At 39.6% G+C, this 19,262-nt stretch overlaps 2 protein-coding genes across 4 annotated transcripts; one reads left to right on the top strand and one right to left on the bottom strand.

Moving 5' to 3' along the window:
• Window positions 1–427: 427 nt before the first annotated feature.
• zgc:153372 (uncharacterized protein LOC767695 homolog) lies at window positions 428–3,554 on the top strand. 2 transcript variants are annotated; one of them, XM_063493758.1, is made up of 10 exons: window positions 428–557; window positions 812–945; window positions 1,506–1,656; window positions 1,732–1,868; window positions 1,967–2,036; window positions 2,140–2,221; window positions 2,312–2,443; window positions 2,514–2,656; window positions 2,818–2,940; window positions 3,198–3,554. In XM_063493758.1, the coding sequence occupies exons 1-10, from the start codon at window positions 522–524 to the stop codon at window positions 3,273–3,275; spliced, it is 1,086 nt and encodes a 361-aa protein (XP_063349828.1). In that variant the 5' UTR covers window positions 428–521; the 3' UTR covers window positions 3,276–3,554. The 2 variants fall into 2 exon arrangements, with proteins under 2 accessions (XP_063349828.1, XP_063349829.1); XM_063493759.1 differs by lacking the exons at window positions 1,732–1,868; window positions 1,967–2,036.
• Window positions 3,555–3,581: 27 nt separating this feature from the next.
• aifm4 (apoptosis inducing factor mitochondria associated 4) lies at window positions 3,582–14,704 on the bottom strand. Of its 2 annotated transcripts, none has more exons than XM_063493761.1 (19): window positions 14,543–14,704; window positions 12,617–12,706; window positions 12,023–12,132; window positions 11,831–11,940; window positions 10,980–11,024; window positions 10,813–10,894; window positions 10,519–10,631; window positions 10,325–10,411; window positions 8,837–8,928; window positions 8,602–8,732; window positions 8,330–8,445; window positions 8,165–8,236; window positions 7,894–7,957; window positions 7,619–7,695; window positions 6,626–6,743; window positions 6,432–6,530; window positions 6,253–6,328; window positions 6,046–6,150; window positions 3,582–5,124 (listed from the first exon to the last, which is right to left on the bottom strand). In XM_063493761.1, exons 2-19 carry the CDS (start codon window positions 12,703–12,705, stop codon window positions 5,094–5,096), a joined length of 1,617 nt encoding a protein of 538 aa, XP_063349831.1. In that variant the 5' UTR covers window position 12,706; window positions 14,543–14,704; the 3' UTR covers window positions 3,582–5,093. The 2 variants fall into 2 exon arrangements, with proteins under 2 accessions (XP_063349831.1, XP_063349830.1); XM_063493760.1 differs by having other exon boundaries at window positions 12,617–12,725; window positions 14,543–14,703.
• Window positions 14,705–19,262: the final 4,558 nt, after the last annotated feature.

Here is a 19,262-nt window from a genome sequence, read left to right on the forward strand (position 1 = left end):
TTACGTCCGATATTTCTCTCCCCCGGTAAAGAATCTGCTTTACGTCAGTAAATATGCGTAGAAGTTAAACAAGCGCAATTTTTGCGAATACCCGTATGATCTTGTTTCCGGCGCACTACTGCCCCCTGCAGTGTTGAAGTGCGATCCTGTAAAGTTTGTTGCTTAAACAAACGCATGCTTTGCTGATTTGTTGTATTATTTAATCACATTCAAAATATTTCATTACAGTGATTTGCTTCTTGTTTTATTTCTGACCTGAGGTCATTTATTTATTTTGTCATTTCCTTTTCGTCCTTTGTACTCCTCTCTAGGGACTACAAACACAAATGTAAATTACTTTGCCGCCACCCCCGCCAAAAAAGCCCGTCACGACAGACAAACAATGATGCCTTTATTGTGAAAAGACCACACCGGAAGAACGGCCAGATGTGACCCCACTCTCGTCTTTCACACCAGTACACTGACTGATTTTTACACCATTCGAACTTAGTTTTTGTAATTTTGACAGCTTCTCGGAAGAAATGGCGACCAGTGAGGACGTGCGGGAAAATGTGAAGGTACTCTAGTCCTGAGTGCCGCCCAGACACCGCTCAGCTTTCTGTTCATTCACAGTTTATGGACATTTTTTTATTTTGTCCACAGTTATTCGAGCATTGCAGAATAGTTGCTCGGGCGTGATTAATTTATAACCAGTGGAATTTCTTTTGTTTTTAATACGTTTCTTTGCAGGTTATTTTATATATTCTGCAAAAGAAAGGTTTGCGGTGTCAACTTTGCAGTACGTTGTTAAGCTGTTAATGTGGCTGTGCAGAAATACTACGGCAAGCGACTGGAGTCCTCGGGTGATCTGCAGACAGGTGCCGCCTCCTGCGGATCGTCCTGTAGACCAGCGCCCAGAAGTGTTACCGAAGCTCTGAGTGAGGTTCACCCTGAGGTGACCAAAAGGTGAAATCTCGCTTTGGAATCATAAGCAATTAAAGGTGTTTTTTTCTTACCAGATGTCAGCAGTGGAAAAAAAAAATCCCAGCCGACCATATTTGAGTTACCTGAAGAAAGTTCCAGGATGATGATGCACTTTGTAATATTCAGTAGCATCTTCAAGCATTTCTAAGCAGTGTTGTCTGTTTTTCTGTGGAGCAGAAGCCACATGTCTGCTACTGTGACTTCAAAAAAAAAAAAAAAGATAGACTCAATGAGGCCGTGGATGGTGCCTGTAAACACAAATATGAATTTTTCCAAACTTCATTTTGGGAAAGTAATGCCAAACACCATCACAATCACAAACTTTAGACATCTTACTACCAGACACCACATCTTTCCATAGATTTTCTTCCACTTATCATGACCTTTTCGTTTTTGTTCAGGCTGGAAGCATTTGGTCAGCTGACATGGAATAGACCCAGACAATCAGATTTTTGAGATTCCCACTTATGGGATCATTCTGTACAGCCTGATTAGAGACAACAGGTTTTCCTGTAATGACTGGTGTTATTGGCTCTCTTCAGGTTCTTCGGCTGTGGTCTTCCATTTCCAGCAAAGCTCGAGGGCTGCAGAGTCCTGGATCTCGGCAGTGGCTCCGGCAGAGACTGCTATGCTTTTAGTAAACTGGTTGGGCCGAATGGACACGTGACTGGGATCGATATGACACAGGAGCTGGTAATTACAGGTTTCTGCACAGATGGCACTTTGATGTCTGCCCCTTCCTGATGTAGTTAATTCATGTTCTTTTAGATCACAGCAGCTCGTCAGTATGTTCAGTATCATCAAGATAAGTTTGGCTATAAGGAGCCCAACGTCACATTTGTCCAGGGCTACATGGAGAACCTCAACGAAGCTGGCATTCAGAGTGACTCCATGGATGTAGTGATGTAGGTTTAAATGATGTAGTTGTGTTGGCTGTCAGGTGAAAAAAGGAGCTTTAATTTGGTTGATACAAGTTTTTTTCACCTCTTTGTAATCTCTTCAGATCCAACTGTGTGATCTGTCTATGTGCTGATAAAAGAGCAGTGCTGCAGCAAGCCTACAACGTCTTGAAGGTTACCCTGACGAATCATCATTAACACAAAGAAATGTTAACATGCTGTCACACACACACAAATAAATATAGGAATATAAGGTGCACCCACTTATTTCATACAGGAGGGAGGTGAGCTTTACTTCAGTGATATGTTTGCCAGTAAGATCATCCCTGATCACATGAAGCAAGACGCAGTCCTGTGGGGTAAAACAAACACTACTTCTAAATCCAGTTAATTCAAAGCTAACCATCTCTGCCGTCACCGATAACTCTTCAATCCCTGTCTCCTCTTAGGTGAGGGGATGGGCGGCTCTCTGTTTTGGCCCGATCTAATCTCATTGGCCCACAGCGTGGGTTTCAGCTCTCCACATCTCGTCTCAGCGAGCCACATTGTGGTCTACAACAGTGAGCTCAAAGCAAAAGCAGGTAACAAAGAGGCACATTTCAGGCAGCATTCACTCTGATTTCACAACTGAGCAAGCTCTTCATTTTGTAGGCGACATCAGTTATGCTTCAGGCACTTACAGGCTCTTCAAGCTGCCCAGAAGTCCAGCGATGTCAAACGCTACTGTGACCTATAAAGGGACGTTGGCAGAATTCCCAGATCAGCTGGACTTTGATTCCTCCCACTGCTTCAAGGTATAAAAGGCACCCTTTCTCTTATCAGCATGTACGCAGAGACATTTATTAACCTGCTTTTATTCTAAAAACACAGGTGATAATTAGTCTGGAAGTGTTATAGTTTTTAGTTTCAGAGGAAAGACATAGATATCCAATGAAACTCTTTTCCTCTTACACAGAAAGACGTAGCAGTGCAGGTAAACGGAGAGATGGCAGCAATCCTCCAGAGTTCCCGTTTCTCCTCCGACTTTAAAATCCAGATGTTGGATAAACAGGAGTCCAAGTCGGAGACAACGCCAGAGGTATCCAACACCACAAGTTCACTGTGGCTAAAATGCTTTTAAATGTTAACTTTTTACCACTTGAGAGCGAACTAAGAAAAACCCTTGAAGCTCTTTTCTGAACTGAGCGGTCGTCAAATCACGTTTTTAGTGATATTGACTGAGATGTCAAAACTCATCATTAAGGGTACAGGTCGTTAATTGATGTTTTGATATGGGAAAGAGTTAACGCTTCAGCGTGCTTAAGTTAGGATATTAACATAATTTTATCTTCTCAGTATTGCCACCTCAACCCGTTTCTGCTGGCTGACAAACTGGGATCCTCCATGAAGCAGTGCTCTAAAACAAGCAAATGAAGAGGCAAGTGGCTGATCTGAAGGCTTAACACACAATGTTATTTTTGAAGTTTGGCTTTATAAAGACATAATTTTACTAACTAATGGAGACTCTTGTAGATAATCTCACAGATCGTGGCCAGTGACGAGTCTCCATATTTTATATTTAGACATTAAAATGTATTTTTGTAGAAAACACAAGTACGTTTCTCTGTAACACTATCAACTCAGAGTTTGAGCTTCTTTAGGCTCATGTCATAATTACCATGTGAACAACAAAATTTACAGAAGTGGAAATAAAAAGACTTAATGACATAATAACCAGTGTTTAATATTTGACATGGAATTTTACAACAGCGTAATAAAACGACTGCATTATAGGGGATTTAAACAGCAACATTCAGGTACTGAAGTGGATGCATGACAAGCAGCTGCCGACAGGCTGACAGTGGTAAATACGAAATGACGTAAACATTCAGAGGTGTTGAAACAGAAAAGTGTCGCACATGTTTAATATCTTTATCACCATAAAGGAGATCTCTTTATTTTAAGGAACTAAAACATGTTTAAAGATGCCGCACACTTTCTCATATCATAAGGAATACATGAGCTACAACTCTGTTGTATAATGTATTAAGGCACTACAGTACACATAAAAAAAGAAGTCAAAAACAAACTCTTTATCTTATTTATCTTTCATGGGCAGTATTTTAAAGTGTTTTGTAAATGTATTCTCATGTGAAGTGTAGTGACGTGTGTGTTTAAAAAGACATTTAAGTAACTGATAAAGTTGATAAAGTCTTAAAATTTTCAGCTCATAAAAACATCTAAATGCACTCAGTGGCCACTTTTTTAGGTACACCTGCTCAACTGTACAAATATTGAATCATCCAATCACATCACAGCAGCTTGTTATCTCTTGAAGTTCAAACTGAGTGTCTGAATGTGAAAGAAAGCTGCTTTAAGTGACATTGAATGTGATGAGATTGTTGGTGCCAGACTGGCTGGTCTGAGTATTTCAGAAGCTGCTGATCTGCTGGGATTTTCCCACATAGAAATCGCGAGGGTTTACAGAGAACAGTCTAAAAAAAGAGAACATATCCAGTGAGTTCTCAGCGTAAAAATGCCTCGTTCATGTTGGAATTGAATGACCAGACAGCTTCAATCTGAAGCTGAAGGTGACAGTAACAAATAACCATTGGTTACAATCAAGATATCTAGAAAAGCACCTCTGGGAGCACAGTATCTCAAACCCTGATGCAGATGGGGTACAGCAGCAGAGGACCACACTGGGTGGCACTCCTGTCAGCTGAAAGAAGGGAACTGAAGCTTCAGTTTACACGGCTCATTAAAAATGGACAAGAGAATGTAAAATGTTGCCTGGTCTGATGATTTCTGTTGCGAGGTTTAGATGGGTCAGAATTTAGCGTAAACAACATGAAAGCGCAGATCCCTCATGTCTTGTTCCAGGGATTCAGGCTGCTGGTGGAGTAGTGGTGTGGGGGATTTTTCTTGTCACAATTTAATGTTGCATTGGTAACCTTAACTACAGACTTTACCTTCTTAAGACATCACACCTTTAGTAAAGCAACCAGAAAAAAATTAATAAAAATAAACTAATTAAAGAGATCAGTGTGCACAAAGAGAGAATTCAATAAAGCTGTGACTGCTACTATAGTAACAGGGCTCTTTAATAAGAGCAGATAAGAGAGGCCGGCTGGTTTCCAGGCAGCCTGAGGCAGAAAGTGGACTAATTTAATTTGATGTCATGTCAGACAGAAGGAGAGAAAACCAAAGCAAGAGACGACATCACTCATCGCTGAGAGGCGTAAATCCTGGTTATATCTGCAGCCAGCTCAAGTCTTCAGCTCTGAACAGAAGAGAAGAGGAGAAAACAAAAATTAAACACTGAGCAGCTTTCAGGTTATGAGCTAGTGGTTTGGTTTATTATTTTTTAAAACATGAACTAAGTTTAGTTTTGGTATTATACAGTAGTGGTTAAAACTGCTATAAACAATACTTGTCATCAAATTTTACTTTAAGTATTTTTTATGTTTTAGATTGCAGGTTGTTTTAGCATAAACACTCCAATAATACACTAATCACTTCCTGCATAACACCATGTGGCAGACAGATGCTGTAAGCAGCTAACCTATAATCATAGTGAAGAATTTAGCATCTAAAGAACCAGATGTTCCTCTGAGAATTTAGTGGAAAGCAAACAGAGGCACCAGTGGATTTCAACATGACACATAAATGACAGACAATGTTGTCCCGTATGTCCTGCATGGGGGTTGTCTTTAGCCTGTAAAGAAAAGGATATATAACTTCCAAGACTGAAAAGTGAAGCCAATGCAGAACTTTCAAGCTGCAGTTTTTCTAGTGACCATGCATATGGCTTCTGATCGTACAGAAGTCAATGTCACTCCCATCAGTTAGATGGGAGATTAGATGTTTGAACATTTAATTTTAAAGGTAACTGGAAAGCAGCATGATTCAATTCAATTTTATTTATATGGTGCCAAATCACAGCAAAAAATAAATATATATACATAAATAAATATATGTATCACCTAAAGGTGCTTTTTTTGGTAAGACCCTACAATCATACAGAGAAAACCCCAACAGTCAGACAACTCTTAATGGGCAAGCACTTGGTAACTGTGGGAAGAAAAAACTCCCTTTTAACAGGAAGAAACCAACAACAAATGTAACCAATATTACAGTTGAGGAACTAAACATTTTTGTATATTTTACAGTCTAACTTGTATAAATGCAGAACAGCACTCACTGAGCCTGTGCTTTGGTTAAGATTTGGCCTCTAGCCATCAGCTCTGCGATGCGAGCCACAGCAGGATCGAACATCAGGCTGGCCGCTGCCACCACCACATCATCCCTGTCAAAAAAAAAAAAAAAAAAAAAAAAAGGGTAACGTGAAAAATTTTACACACAGAGGACGAGTTTATGGTCAGCTGTTCGGGGCTAACTCTGCACTCACTTTATGTAGAAAGCCAGAAATTTCCTTTCTTCCACTTTGCCTTTGAATATAATTTCTGTGTATCCTTCCCCATAGCCTAGAAAGAGGAAATGAGAGGAGGAACAAAGATTTAACACAGCCTCGTCTTAAAAAAAAAAAAAATACATTTTAAAGGTGACATTTAGAAGTGAACACTCCACCGGCGTATCGGATACTCTTCCCAAGCAAAACAGTCCAGAAGAAAGGAACAGATTCGATTTTTGTGGATTTCTTCAGCATGTTCAGACCCGCTACTCTTCCTGGTACAAAAGACAATGATAAGGTTTAACTTGGCATTAAATCACCCATGATGCGTTTTCAATTGAATGAAAAACACAGTCCTTTAGCCTCTCACCGTGAGCGTGTGACATTTGCCAGTGACCAATGCTGACCCTCTGGTCGCCTCGAATGGTCAGAGGGAAAGAGGTAACATCTCCAGCGGCAAAAATATCTGGTACGTTGGTCCTCATGAACTGTTAGAATAGATGAATAAAGGCTACAGCAAGAACCTCAACATAGGACGTGTAAAATACATACGTGCAGCTATTCCCTCCAGTCATCAGGGCAAACAGTTAGGGCTATGATTCTTTTTAGTTTTTGCCTCTGTACGCCACCACAGTGGATTGTAAATCATACAACCAAGAGCTGATTGATTGTGCAGACTTTCATGACATAACATAGGTATCCAAGCTTGACAGATGATGTGATATGCTTCAGATCTTGAGCTTTTTCTGTCTTTTTCCATATTTTTCTCCTCCCATCACTCTGGTACACATTCATCTTGTTTTCACCTGTCCAGAGATTTATTTCCAGAGCTGTGCCAGCTCTTTTAGATGTTTTCTGGCAACATCTAATCTGGCCTTCCATGTCCTTGAGTGTAATCAGTAGTTTGCACCTTGATGTAAACTCTCTCCATTTACATTCATGACGCCGTCTCTTGATTGTAGACTTTGAAAATAACACTTTCGCCTCCTCAAGAGTGTTTATGACTCGGTTAGATGCTGTGAAGCTGTTTTATTTATTTATTTATTTTAAACTGAGGAAATATTACTATGATCATGAACTTACATTGATTCTTTGTAAGAATGAACCAGACTGTTGATTTGACAGGTTTATTTTGGTTAGCGGTCATCAGATGTGCAGATAATGTAAGAAAGAGACCTTTTCAAAGCAAAAATTTTTATATTTTTAACGTAGGAAAAGCAAAAGTGTACTCATATTGACGATGCTGGCTCACCATCAAGGCTTACAGTAACAGTTAAAGAAACGTAGACACCTCTGGGTGCCATGCTTTATGCTTTAGTTATATCAGAATAAGTTCGGCTGTGCCCTCTACAGGCTGCGTTACCTTGTCAACAATCACAGCTTTCCTTGAATCCACTTCCACCTCGCTGCCTGCCAATAAGTCTGAATTGGGGATTACACCTGAAAAACATATATTTGACTTTGATATTGGTGGAACTGCACAGGAAGTTTCTGTCTGACTTTAAAACAATCATCACTCATAAAGCAATGTTAGCAAACACCAGCCCACACATCCAAATGTCTCCACACTCAAACACTCCCAAACTTGATTTGCATTTCAGGCAGACCTTCTGAACACTGAAGTAGAAAAATAACTACCAATGCCAGCAATCACAACATCAGCCTCCAGGACTACACCACTCTTCAACACCACCTGCTTCACCTGAAAAAAAAAAACAACCCAAAAACATCAGTTATGGCTCTGTTTAAGCAGAATATATTAGACTTCAGAGATAATGGGTTATTTTACAAGCGATATCATGAGGGTTGATGTTTGATCATTGTTTATAATGCTGCGGGTGACATGTATTCCTGTTCTACAATCATTAACCAAACCGTCCGTCATGAAAATAATCGCAGGCAGAGATACCTTCCCATTCTCTCCTCTGATCTCGGTGACTCGATCGTTCATGTGGAACTTCACATTTTTTTCTTCCAACATCTGAAAGTGAAAAACTGTGTCTTAATTATGTTAATTAAAAAAAAAAAATCCAAAAGAGTAGCACTGAAAACTGTTGTCATCATAGTCGCGCACTTGCATACTCAGCTGGCCGATCTCTGAGCCCAGAGTGTGCTCAAACGGGTATTGAGTAGTGCCAACCATAGCCACACTGGCAGCTTTGTCTGAAAAGTAGGACGCCACCTCCATACCTAATATGCAAATGAAAAACACATCAGTGACGTGCACACTTGTGTGCCATAGTTGTCAGATATCTATGAGCAAAGAGCGTCACGTCAACCCCAATGGGCAAAAAGATGAAAGGTGTCTCATTCTTTAACATAAAAAAAGAAACCTTATTTAATAACCTATGAAAGACGCTCCGGTAACAACTACTTTCTGGCCAAGGCTGGAGCTGTAAATGTCTTTGGCGTCTTCGTAACTCTGCAGTAACTTTACTCCTTCCAGGTCTGAACCAGGACAGGTGAGCGGCCGTGCCCTGTGAACAAAAAAATAAATAAAATTGAAAAAGGGACCACAACTTGTGACATGTTGTGACATATACAATGTACGTTTGCTTTTGCTCATTAAAGACGGTCTCACCTGCAGCCTGTTGCGATAAGGAGCTGGTCGTAATGCTGCAGAGTGCCATCACTCATTTTCACTTCCTTCTTGGCCGGGTTTACCGACACCACCTGCAAAGCAACGCACAAACCTTACACATACACAAAAACATACCCCTGTAGTCAAGTCACTTCACTGGCTCCCAGTTCAAAACACAGTTACATTTAAAATCCTTCTATTAGTTGATAACACTCTCAATGATTTGGCCTCCGAGGACCAGGGGCACCTCCAGAATTTTTTCATAGATGTGGCCATATGGGGGTGATAAAAAATATACGGGTGGCACACCAAAAACATAATTTTTTTATGTTTTTATGTTTTATTATGCCGTTGTCAAATATAGGTTACCTGATAAATACTTGAAAAAAAAAAGGAGAAAGAAAAGTATTATATGCCTAATTAATTTCCTGCTCTTAAAGTTGATATCACTGTAAACAGGTACATTTGAAAACCAAATAACATTTTAAATCCATAATAATCTGTTTTAATGGATTGATTGACTGGAAGTTCCAGCCATCGCTTTAATGATTCTCAGCGGAGCTGAACAGAAGACGCTTAGGATTCACTCTGCCTGAATGGAGTTAACTTTAAGAGCAAACTTGTTCAGGAAAAACAAATAAGTATGAGATCATGTAAGTGTGAACTGTTGCCTTTCTCCATGTTGGCCCGGAGATGTACCAGCGATCTGCCCAGGGACTGGCATCAGCTTCTCTGCAACCTAATTACATTTTTACCAACATAGGACAGTCTTGCCATCAGGTGAAGATATTTTTATAAAACTGCTGCACCTGTGGCAGTAGCTCAGGAAGTAGAGCAAGTCATCTATTAATTGGAAGTTTTGTGGTTTGCTCCAGTTTGCCTGCCAGTATCCTTGAATTATCCCTGAATCCCAAGTTGCTCCTGATGCATTCATCCAGAGTGTGAATGTCAGATAAAAAGCACTTAGACGTGGGGGAAAGTGCTCGTATGAATGTGTGTGTGTGAATGAGACATCCTGTATAAAGAGCTTTGACTGCTCAACTAGAAAAGTGCTATACAAGAACTCGTCCATTTACCATTTTACCGTCCCCAGAATTAGATCCAAGTGTGCTGAGGGTACTTTCAGTTACTGACCTGAGGTCAGTTCCAGCTGTGTCTACATTCAGAAACAGACTTAAAAACCTTTCTTCTCTCACAGGCCAAGAAACTGGACTAAGTGTGTGTGGGTGTGCATGTGTATGTTCACTTGTATTTTAGTTTTATTTTGCTGTTTTCATTGTAAACCTACATAGGCATTTATGTTTTTATCCTCTGTGTTAAGCACGTTGAGTCTGAGCATAATTAAATGTACTAAATAAACAAAACTGCTATTAATACTACACTGATTACCAAACAGCAGACTCTCTTAAAGCCTGGAGATCTTACTATTCCCCAAGAGAAGATTGATTTCCAAAACTTGGCGAGAGTGCATCAAAAATACATTCTAACCTCTTTCTTCGTCCACATCTCTATCCCGTATCGTTGATAAAAGTCATCTGGCCGGAGAAGGATGCTGCTGCTCTCCACATTCAGAGCCTGAAAGAAGGAATGCCACTCACTAAAACCACTCAGAGAGAAAAACACAAATCAAAAGGCAGAAATACAAACACATGGAGCATCTACCCCCTTATCCTGGTGCTCACCTTGCTCAGTTTGGGTTTATCAAACGGAGGCACGGAGTCTTTAGTTATGATGATGATGCGACCCAGGTAGCAATTTTGCCGAAGCGTCTCAGCACAGACCAGAGAGGCGGGGCCTGAAATTACAATTTCTATGTTCAGGACTGTGATTTTTTTTTTTTAATACCTCCTAGTCTCCGTCTTCACTTTTGCCTGAATACTTTAAACTGTACAAAAAGCTTCCATGCCTTAAACCTGCCTGTCGGTTAAAATGGACTGATGAATATTTCAATCTCATATTCATTACAAAGTTCTCACCTCCTCCTATGAGCAGAATAGTATGTTTGACGTCAGGCACCACACTGCACATCTCTTTCACCCGTTTGGTCACGGTCAGAGACTGAGACAAACACATAGTGCATTGTAACACAACATAAAAGCGCACTTTGGTTCATTTTAATCATCTTATACCTGATTTGCCTTACTTTTTTGTCGATTGAAACGTACACCTTGCCGTCTTCAACTTTGACCTGTTAAAAGAAACCACATTTATGATCGTTGCCTGACTGTAGGTGAACAGAATAATGTTTCCCCTGTCAGCTCTAAAAAAAAGAAAGAAAAGAAAACATTTTTTTAAGAGGCAGAAAGTTTGCTGAACCATAATGAGATAGGATAGCAGAACCAGACGTGTATAGGTTTAGGAAGAAAAGCCCTTTTCATACATTATTTTTGCCTTTTTTTGATCAAACATTCCCTGTTTGAGAAGCTCAGATGCAAAAAAACACAGCCTATCACCTAAATGTTTTTCATAAGCTCGAATATAAATATAAATATTGTTAAAATGATCCGAGCCCTTAATTACTTTAAACTCCTTTAATTTAGCTTTATTCTTTATACAATTACATTAAACTGGAACCAGAACTTCAACGGTATATTAGTCAAATCGTCTCATGAGTGATCACAATACACACGTTACTGCCTGTAAAAGTAACATGTATGACCTTGAACTTGAGCACAATCTGAGTGAAGACGCATTAGGTGATCACAGTGATCAAAAGTGAGGGATGAAACAAACAATACCACTTGCAAACTTCTCTAAAGCCTTTGACCAAGAATATCTGACAACATGGCAGTGTTAGGCAGGAGTTGTTTGTATATATACTCCAGAGACGACTTGAATACAGGTGTGGCAGAAAGAGGGCTAAAAAAAGCCAACGGAAAATATTTCACAATACAGGAAGTGACTGAGCAGAAAACCAGAATCATGACAAAGAAAACAATCCTGGATGAACTTGTGATAACAGAAGTGACACAATTCAAATAAGTGCCATTTCACCTTGTAGCAGGGCAGACTGTCCAGACCTGGATACTCCTCAATATCTCCATTCCTGACATTGAAGCACGCACCATGAAAAGGACATCTCACTCTGTCACCAACCAGTGTCCCTGAATTAACACAGAGCATACAACTTAGAAAGTGAAAGAAAGCGAGAAAGATAAATAGCAGCGAAGTAGCTTAAGGCCTTACCCTTGATCAGAGGTGCACCGTAATGAGAGCACCTGCCTCCAACAGCGCTGTACTGACCCTCGCTGCGGACTAGCAGCACCTTCTGATCCCCCACAGTTACTTCTTTCATTCTGCATGAACACAAAAGGAGCAAAAGAAGAAATCATTATAAAAACCTGTTTTGTTTTTTACCATTTTGCTCTTTTATTTTGATGTAGTTTCTAACGTCCCTGTTTTTGTGCTCTTTCCCAACAGCTTGTAAATATCACATATCGCTGGCTTCAGGTCTTTCTGCCAAAGAGCTTTCTTCTCCTTTAAACTATTTCATTTACTTCAGCCACTTGGTTTGGTTTAGGAAAATATAACATCTTGGGTTCAAATATATCCTTTCAATTACATTCACCATTTCTTTAAGAAATGTCGGAATAAGATACCATGCTTCCCTGGGCGACAGATCAGGTGTTTGCTCCCAGTGATTGTTTTTCTTTGATTTTTTGCTGTGTCGTATATGACCATTGCTTCTCTGATCCCTCTGCACTGATTTTTAACTTTTGACCTGGTTTCCTGTTTGCAAAGGTGTCACAAACAGATGTGGTGAATTGCATTGTGACTTACTGTCCATCTTTGAGATCAGCCTCCTGACACACCAGTTCCGTCACCTCCTCCTGGGTCTCCGTTTGACCGGTTTCTTGGCACTGATTCATCCTGCAATACGTTAACCACCCTAAGTAAACATGTTTGCTGTTAGAATGACTGGGTGGGCCCGCAGACTGCCAAGATTTATGATAATGCGTGTCTAGACCAAAGTCAGCTACAATCCAGCTTAGTAGAAAACAGACAACATGCAGGTACTGAAATGCTTAGTTTTATCAGAGATACATGCAGCCTATTTCGCTTTTTGTTCTTTATGTTAGCCACATGGCCAGAATAACCACACATGAATGGATTTAGCTGCTGTGACACATTTTCATTGCAAATACTCCTACATTTTAGCTGAAACTCTTCCTGGTAATTTAAATATTAAAAATTAATCACAGCTCACCTATGTTTCTAATTAACAGAAGGTAAGAGAGCAAATGCAGAAAAAAAATCAGCCATATATGTTGGGTACAGAAAATACTTTCTGCCTTGTTCTGCAGAATCAATGAAGATCATATACAGACTTTGAGCTGTACAGCAGCCTATTAGTATAACAAGGGTTAAAATGAAGTAAACAAGCATCATTATTTATATATAAGAAGGCCAAAACTTTAGGCTAACACTAAAACCAATAGGTCAGTGATGTCCAACTAATTTTACATCGTGGGCCACATCTTAACCTTTTCTTTACATGCTCTCTTTAACCTCCATTACCCTTTATGCTACAGACAAAATTCAAACCATTTTAGAAAAAAGATGAGCTTTATGGGGACATTCGGTGTATCATTGTAACACAAGACAGTCACAAGGCACTGCTGTCTGATCAGCACATGGTAAAATCAGCGCTGCATAGATTTTACCATGTGCGCTTCACATTATAGTAACTCCTCGGTGATTTGAGAGAAAATTGAAGTAGTTCCTGCAAGATTTTTTTTTTAGTTTTACAGCCAAAATGACTGAAGTAGTCCATCAGCCTGTATAAATCAGGGGTTTATCGCCCTTTCTTTTAGTGTAACAAAGTTTAACTACGCATTTAATTCCTGAGATAAATTGAGGAAAAGAAGTGTAATTCCAACAGTATATCTCAGGTTTTCTACATGACAAAGAAATCCTGCTGTAGATAGAGAAAAAACAGGAATTTTGCTGTCATTTAATTGTTTAACTAGTACTTATTAACTTATTATTTGTCATTATAATTATTATTAGTATTATTTTTATTAATGGTGCCATAATGAACAGCCAAGGGTCTTTATCAGCAGGAAAAGCTGTAAAACCTATATATATATATATAAAAAAAAACCTTTTGTACATGATTTGTTGATAATCTGTTAAACATAAATGATGTCAAGACATAATGAGATGGAAAACAAAAATTTCAGAAGCTGCAATCAGTTGTTGGCTGTTGTGACTTTTATACATCTTTATTTATCCAGGTAAACAGTCTCAAGAGAGACCTGGACAAAGTGGCAGCAAAACATAAAAGTTCTATAGAGATATTTTAAGTATTAAAATGGACTGGACTGATAACAATGTCAAACACAGAGTGGGGACAATAATGCAGAGTCATAATGATGCTTGCAAAAACTGGCCACCTCTTTATTTCATATATAAACTTTTCATAAATCACAATGCCTGTTTATCTGTATAAACAATATTTAAAAACAAACAAACATGTAAATAGCAGAATTCACTTTTTGGTATGACATCGGAGTCTTTGCCGTCAGATTTTGGCCCCCGTGCCCTATGTTTGACACCCCCGCTATAGACTGTGATTTACATCTAGCTTACAGCGATATCGAAATCTCCGCGTGCAGAAACTACGCATTATTTCCACGTGTACAATAAAAATACAGCTAACTGGTTTAAAGAGAGAAACTGCGAGCCCCGTGAGGCTGCACTCACCTGTTTCCTTGCACCTGAGCAGCACGGAGGAGAAAACCAGACTGTCAGATAAACACCCCCGCGTGACAGCCAGCCGGTCCCGGGAGCTCCTCCCTCAGCCAACCGTAACCGAGGAGGAACAATACAGGAGTGACAATGGGCTGCACAGCACGTATAGCGTATACAGTCCGTATACGGGAGGAACAGACCGTACAGTTACGCCATGAAAAAAAAGATTAGCGCTGATTAACGAAGGATCAGTACGAACACCTGTGTACCAGAGGATAGATACCTGCAGAGGAACCGCTTTTGCAGGTTTTAATCGGCAGAATAGCGAGGAGCAGGGGCGTTACTGGGCTGTCGTCAGTGGGGTGGCACACCGGGGTGGCACACCAGGGTGGGGGGAGGGAGGGCATTTAATCAGAAATGATCAGCAGCCTGCAGCATGCTGTGAATGGTTTTCAGGCTTGTGTACAGCCATGTGCCCTATTATTAGCTACATGGAAAGAGGCAAAGCATAAAGGTTTCAAAATTAGTTTCTATTCCTTAAATGTAAAAGTCATAACCCAGTTTTAGTTCAGTCACAGCTGTCATGTGGTGAGAGTTGATGATGATGATGATACGGTGGCCCTGAGAGGCCAAACAGACTGCAACTTAAGAAAACACCAGCAATAAGAAAAACACTGCAAAAGCACACAAAACACAATAGAAATAGGAAAAACAAAACACAAATATGAAAAATGAAAACATAAATAGGAAAGAACAGATTTCCAAAAGCACAAGGGAAGTGTTTCTGGGGAGACAATAACCCAACGGACCAGTTGCAGGAACCAAAATATGCTAAGAATTGCGCTGGGTGACACTTAAAAGAAGTGGAGGATCTATCGGTTTTATGAGGAAAGAAAAGATGAGAGGTAAGTCTGTTAGCCTAACTATTAGCCTAAAACTCCGTCATCAGTATTATATGGCTGTATCCCAATTCGGGGTCTGCAGCCTTAAAATACGCAGCCTTAACGGTCAGCAAGGGCCGCGTACTCAAAGACCGCTAAGGCCGGAAGTGCAAGGCTTGTGAAATGGGACAGTCTAGCCTCCGTCACGCTGCCCAGGTTGCCTGGCAACCATGATACCAACTGCTGGAAACGTTTCATACAGCTTTGTTTGACAGAAGTGAAGGAGAAAATTTTATGTTTGTTTGTTTTCACATGAGCTTTGATTTGATAAGTATCTGAGGCTGAGACCACAGGACTGTAAAACATGATTGTTGGGCTTCATTTCTGTACTGAACAGTCTTTTTAAGATTAGCTATAAATAACAATTAGCTAAAATATAGTTTATGTTAGTTTGGTAAAAAAAAATGTTATCAAAACTTTTTTGAGATTCTGGGTGTCCACACCACTGGGAGTTTACTGCTTTTTTATTATAACACCTGTACACATTTTCCTAAATGTTGCCACTGACTTACTCCCTCCATATAATAATAATTAAAAAAGATTAAGACCAATAAAAACTAAACTAATACCAAACAGTTTCAAACTATTAAATACAAAAGTGAAATAAGAGAATCGCATCTGGAAACTAACTGAAACTGAATTTAAAGCAAAAAAATAAATCAAATAAAATGAAAAAGTGTGCGTACTTTTGAACCCATGAAGTTTTCCTCACAGGTGTACAGGCGTGTGAGAGGAGGAGGACACTAGCGTTGAATTTGTCCAAACCTATCACCTCACCTCTCGCACATACTATGGGTTGCTTTTGTCTTTGCAAACAATAAGCACTGTTAGGAGTGTCGAGTTTCAGGGGTCTAGGAAATAAATGGATCACGACAATGACAGTTACAAGCAGGTTTTTGCTAAATCACCATTGCTGAAGTCTCTGTCCTTCCCTTTTTTGACCACTTTATAAGGAACATATTGGGTTTTTTTCTCCATGGTAGGACAGATAGATGCTTGTACAACAACAGTTTTTAAGAACACACTTGTTGTGTATACCTTCATAATCAGCTTCGTTTAGAGGTCAAATGATACTTCAGGCGTGTCATTATTAACAGAAATCCAGAGAAGAGAGGGAGGCAAAGAATCGGTCCCTGAGTCTTGGACCCTTGGTTTTTAGTTTTCTGTTCAATATTTTGGGGGGTTTTGAGGAATTTATGTTCATGTTCTGTAATATTTTATAATTAGAATAAGAAATGAGAAATGAATGTATCAGAGGAGCAGTTCAGGTGGAGTGAATTTGGAAACAAAGTTAAGAGTGACGAGGCTGGATGGTTTGAATGGATGAAAACAAAGCTCCCAGCACAAGAAGATGATCACAAAGGATGGTGTGGATATGGTGGGATGGAGCCATACAACCCCTAAAGGAAGAAGAGTTCATTAACAACAATACACAAGGTTGTTAGAGCTCAAGACACAATCATTCAAAATGTCATTAGCCGTGCTGTGAAAAAATACAGTTAAAACATGAGACTGCAATCTGCTCATGTTCTCTTCTTATCTTTTGTTAGTGTGTCTTATCTTTTTCATTGTCTGTTTGTCAAAATCATTGAATATGTACACTGGACAATCATTCCACTCTAAAGAGAGAACAGTTCAAACATATCATTAAAAGCTCCCAAATTACCATTCCCATCACCAAATTACCAATCATGAGGCTATGTGACCTTCAATAATGTAGTACCATATTATAGTGTGCGTGATAGTGAAACCCCTGAAAACTGTTACCTATAACCCATACTCATGGATTTATGTGAATCATTCTTTTATTGGATCATGATGCTGCTTGACATAAGTATGGGTTGTTTCTCACCTCGGTCCAATAGAAAGTATGAATATTCCTGTGCAGACTGTTGAATAAATGCATGAAAACCTTAAAGCTTCTCACACTCATCTTCTCAACATAACAGGCAATGCACAATCAGGATCCAAGGTGGTGATGCTTTGCCTCTGGATACTTTTCTTTAAATCTCTGTTGATTGTGAAATTTATAAAAGAAGCGTGCTTTATGCCTGATGATTCATTTGACTTCTAAACTAAACTAAGCTCGAAACTAACCGCTGTTCTTGTAAAGGCATCTTTCTCTCCTAACAAAAACAAAAACTAAATGTTCCTGTGATGTGATCAGAAAAGGGTAGGACAGAGACGACAGCAATGATGATTTAGCAAAAAACACACTCATTTATTTCCTAGACCTCTGAAGCTGGACACTCTAACCGTGCCTGTTGTTTGCAAAGACAAAAGCAGCCTATCGTATGTGTTCGAGGTGGGGTGACAGGTTTCGAGAAATTCAATGCTAGTGTCCTCCTCCTCTTCCACTTCCCACACGTCAGTACAACTGTGAGGGATAGTGGTGTGCGGATCGATATTGAAATATCGATTCTTCCGATACCAGTAATTTATGTTCTAGAATCGATTCTCATATTAAAATATCAATATTTTAGTACTTTGGGGTAAATTTGTAGTTTTTCATTAACAGAAACACAGTGGAAAGAAACTATATCATTCGGATCGTCTAAATTGGAAGGAACTACTTCCTCTTACGCCTTTCACAGTCATATGCGAAATACGGCTGTATAAATGTGTTGCAGCCCCTGGCGTGCACACTCACAACAATGGCTGAGCGTAAACGGAGTCATGTGTGGACGTATTTTACCTCCACAAACAGCCAGGACGCAGTTTGCGATACATGTGGCAAGACAGTGAGGTGTTGTGGCAACATCACTAACCTCGTCAAACACCTCAGAGTAAATCATATCACAGAATATTATAATATTACATATTATATATTGCAATATATTGCAGCTGTAATATTACATATCACAGCTTATGTTGAGGCGAACTGAAGAGGAGGAGAGAGACTTGTCATTATGAAGCTATATCTTTATATTATTATTACAATTACATAATATGTACATAATACAGCGATCGTGGCTCAAGAGTTGGCAGTTCGTCTTGTAATCGGAAGGTTGCCGGTTCGATCCCCTGCTCGGACAGTCTCAGCCATTGTGGCCTGTGGTGCCAGTGTCCAGCAGCCTCGCCTCTGTCAGTGCGCCCCAGGGTAGCTGTGGCTACAATGTAGCTTGTCATCACCTGTGTGTGTGACTGGGTGGATGTATTGTAAAGCGCTTTGGGGTCCTTAGGGACTAAGTAAAGCACTATACAAATACAGGCCATTTACCATAATACAATTATATATTGTATTATGAAATACAATGAAACATTAAGTTTTTGTACAGAGTATCGGTATCGGAACAGTATCGTCGATACCACCGTGAATTTTACTTGGTATCGGATGGGAAAGGAAATCAGTGGTATCGCAAATCACTAGTGAGGGAAGCTGCACACACCCACAGAAAACTTTTAAATATAAATATAAAAACACCTGTAGCAGTTTTTGGACTTTCATTTTTGCGCTTTCCATGTTTTTTGCAGTATTAAGATGTGTATTTACACCTCTTGTTCTCAGTAAAAACTCTCAGTGAAGTTTGAAAAATGAGTAAGTAGGACTTGAATAGGTGGAACAGGTCTGGTCCTGGGATTTTAGGTGTGAAGGCTCTTTTTGTACTTAAAAGAAGGCTCTTTTTGGAATTAAGAATTACTGTGGGGAGACGAAATGGTTAAGGGCATTTCTCAGGCCAAATAAAGAGGTACTAAAAGATAACATTTTGACAATAAATCTGTAAGACAGTTGAAAGCCTTTAATGGTGCACCTTGCATATTTGGTCTCTTACTTAGCATTGTGACTTCTG

The sequence above is a fragment of the Pelmatolapia mariae genome, linkage group LG14 (assembly GCF_036321145.2).
Source record: "Pelmatolapia mariae isolate MD_Pm_ZW linkage group LG14, Pm_UMD_F_2, whole genome shotgun sequence".
Classification (NCBI taxonomy): domain Eukaryota; kingdom Metazoa; phylum Chordata; class Actinopteri; order Cichliformes; family Cichlidae; genus Pelmatolapia; species Pelmatolapia mariae.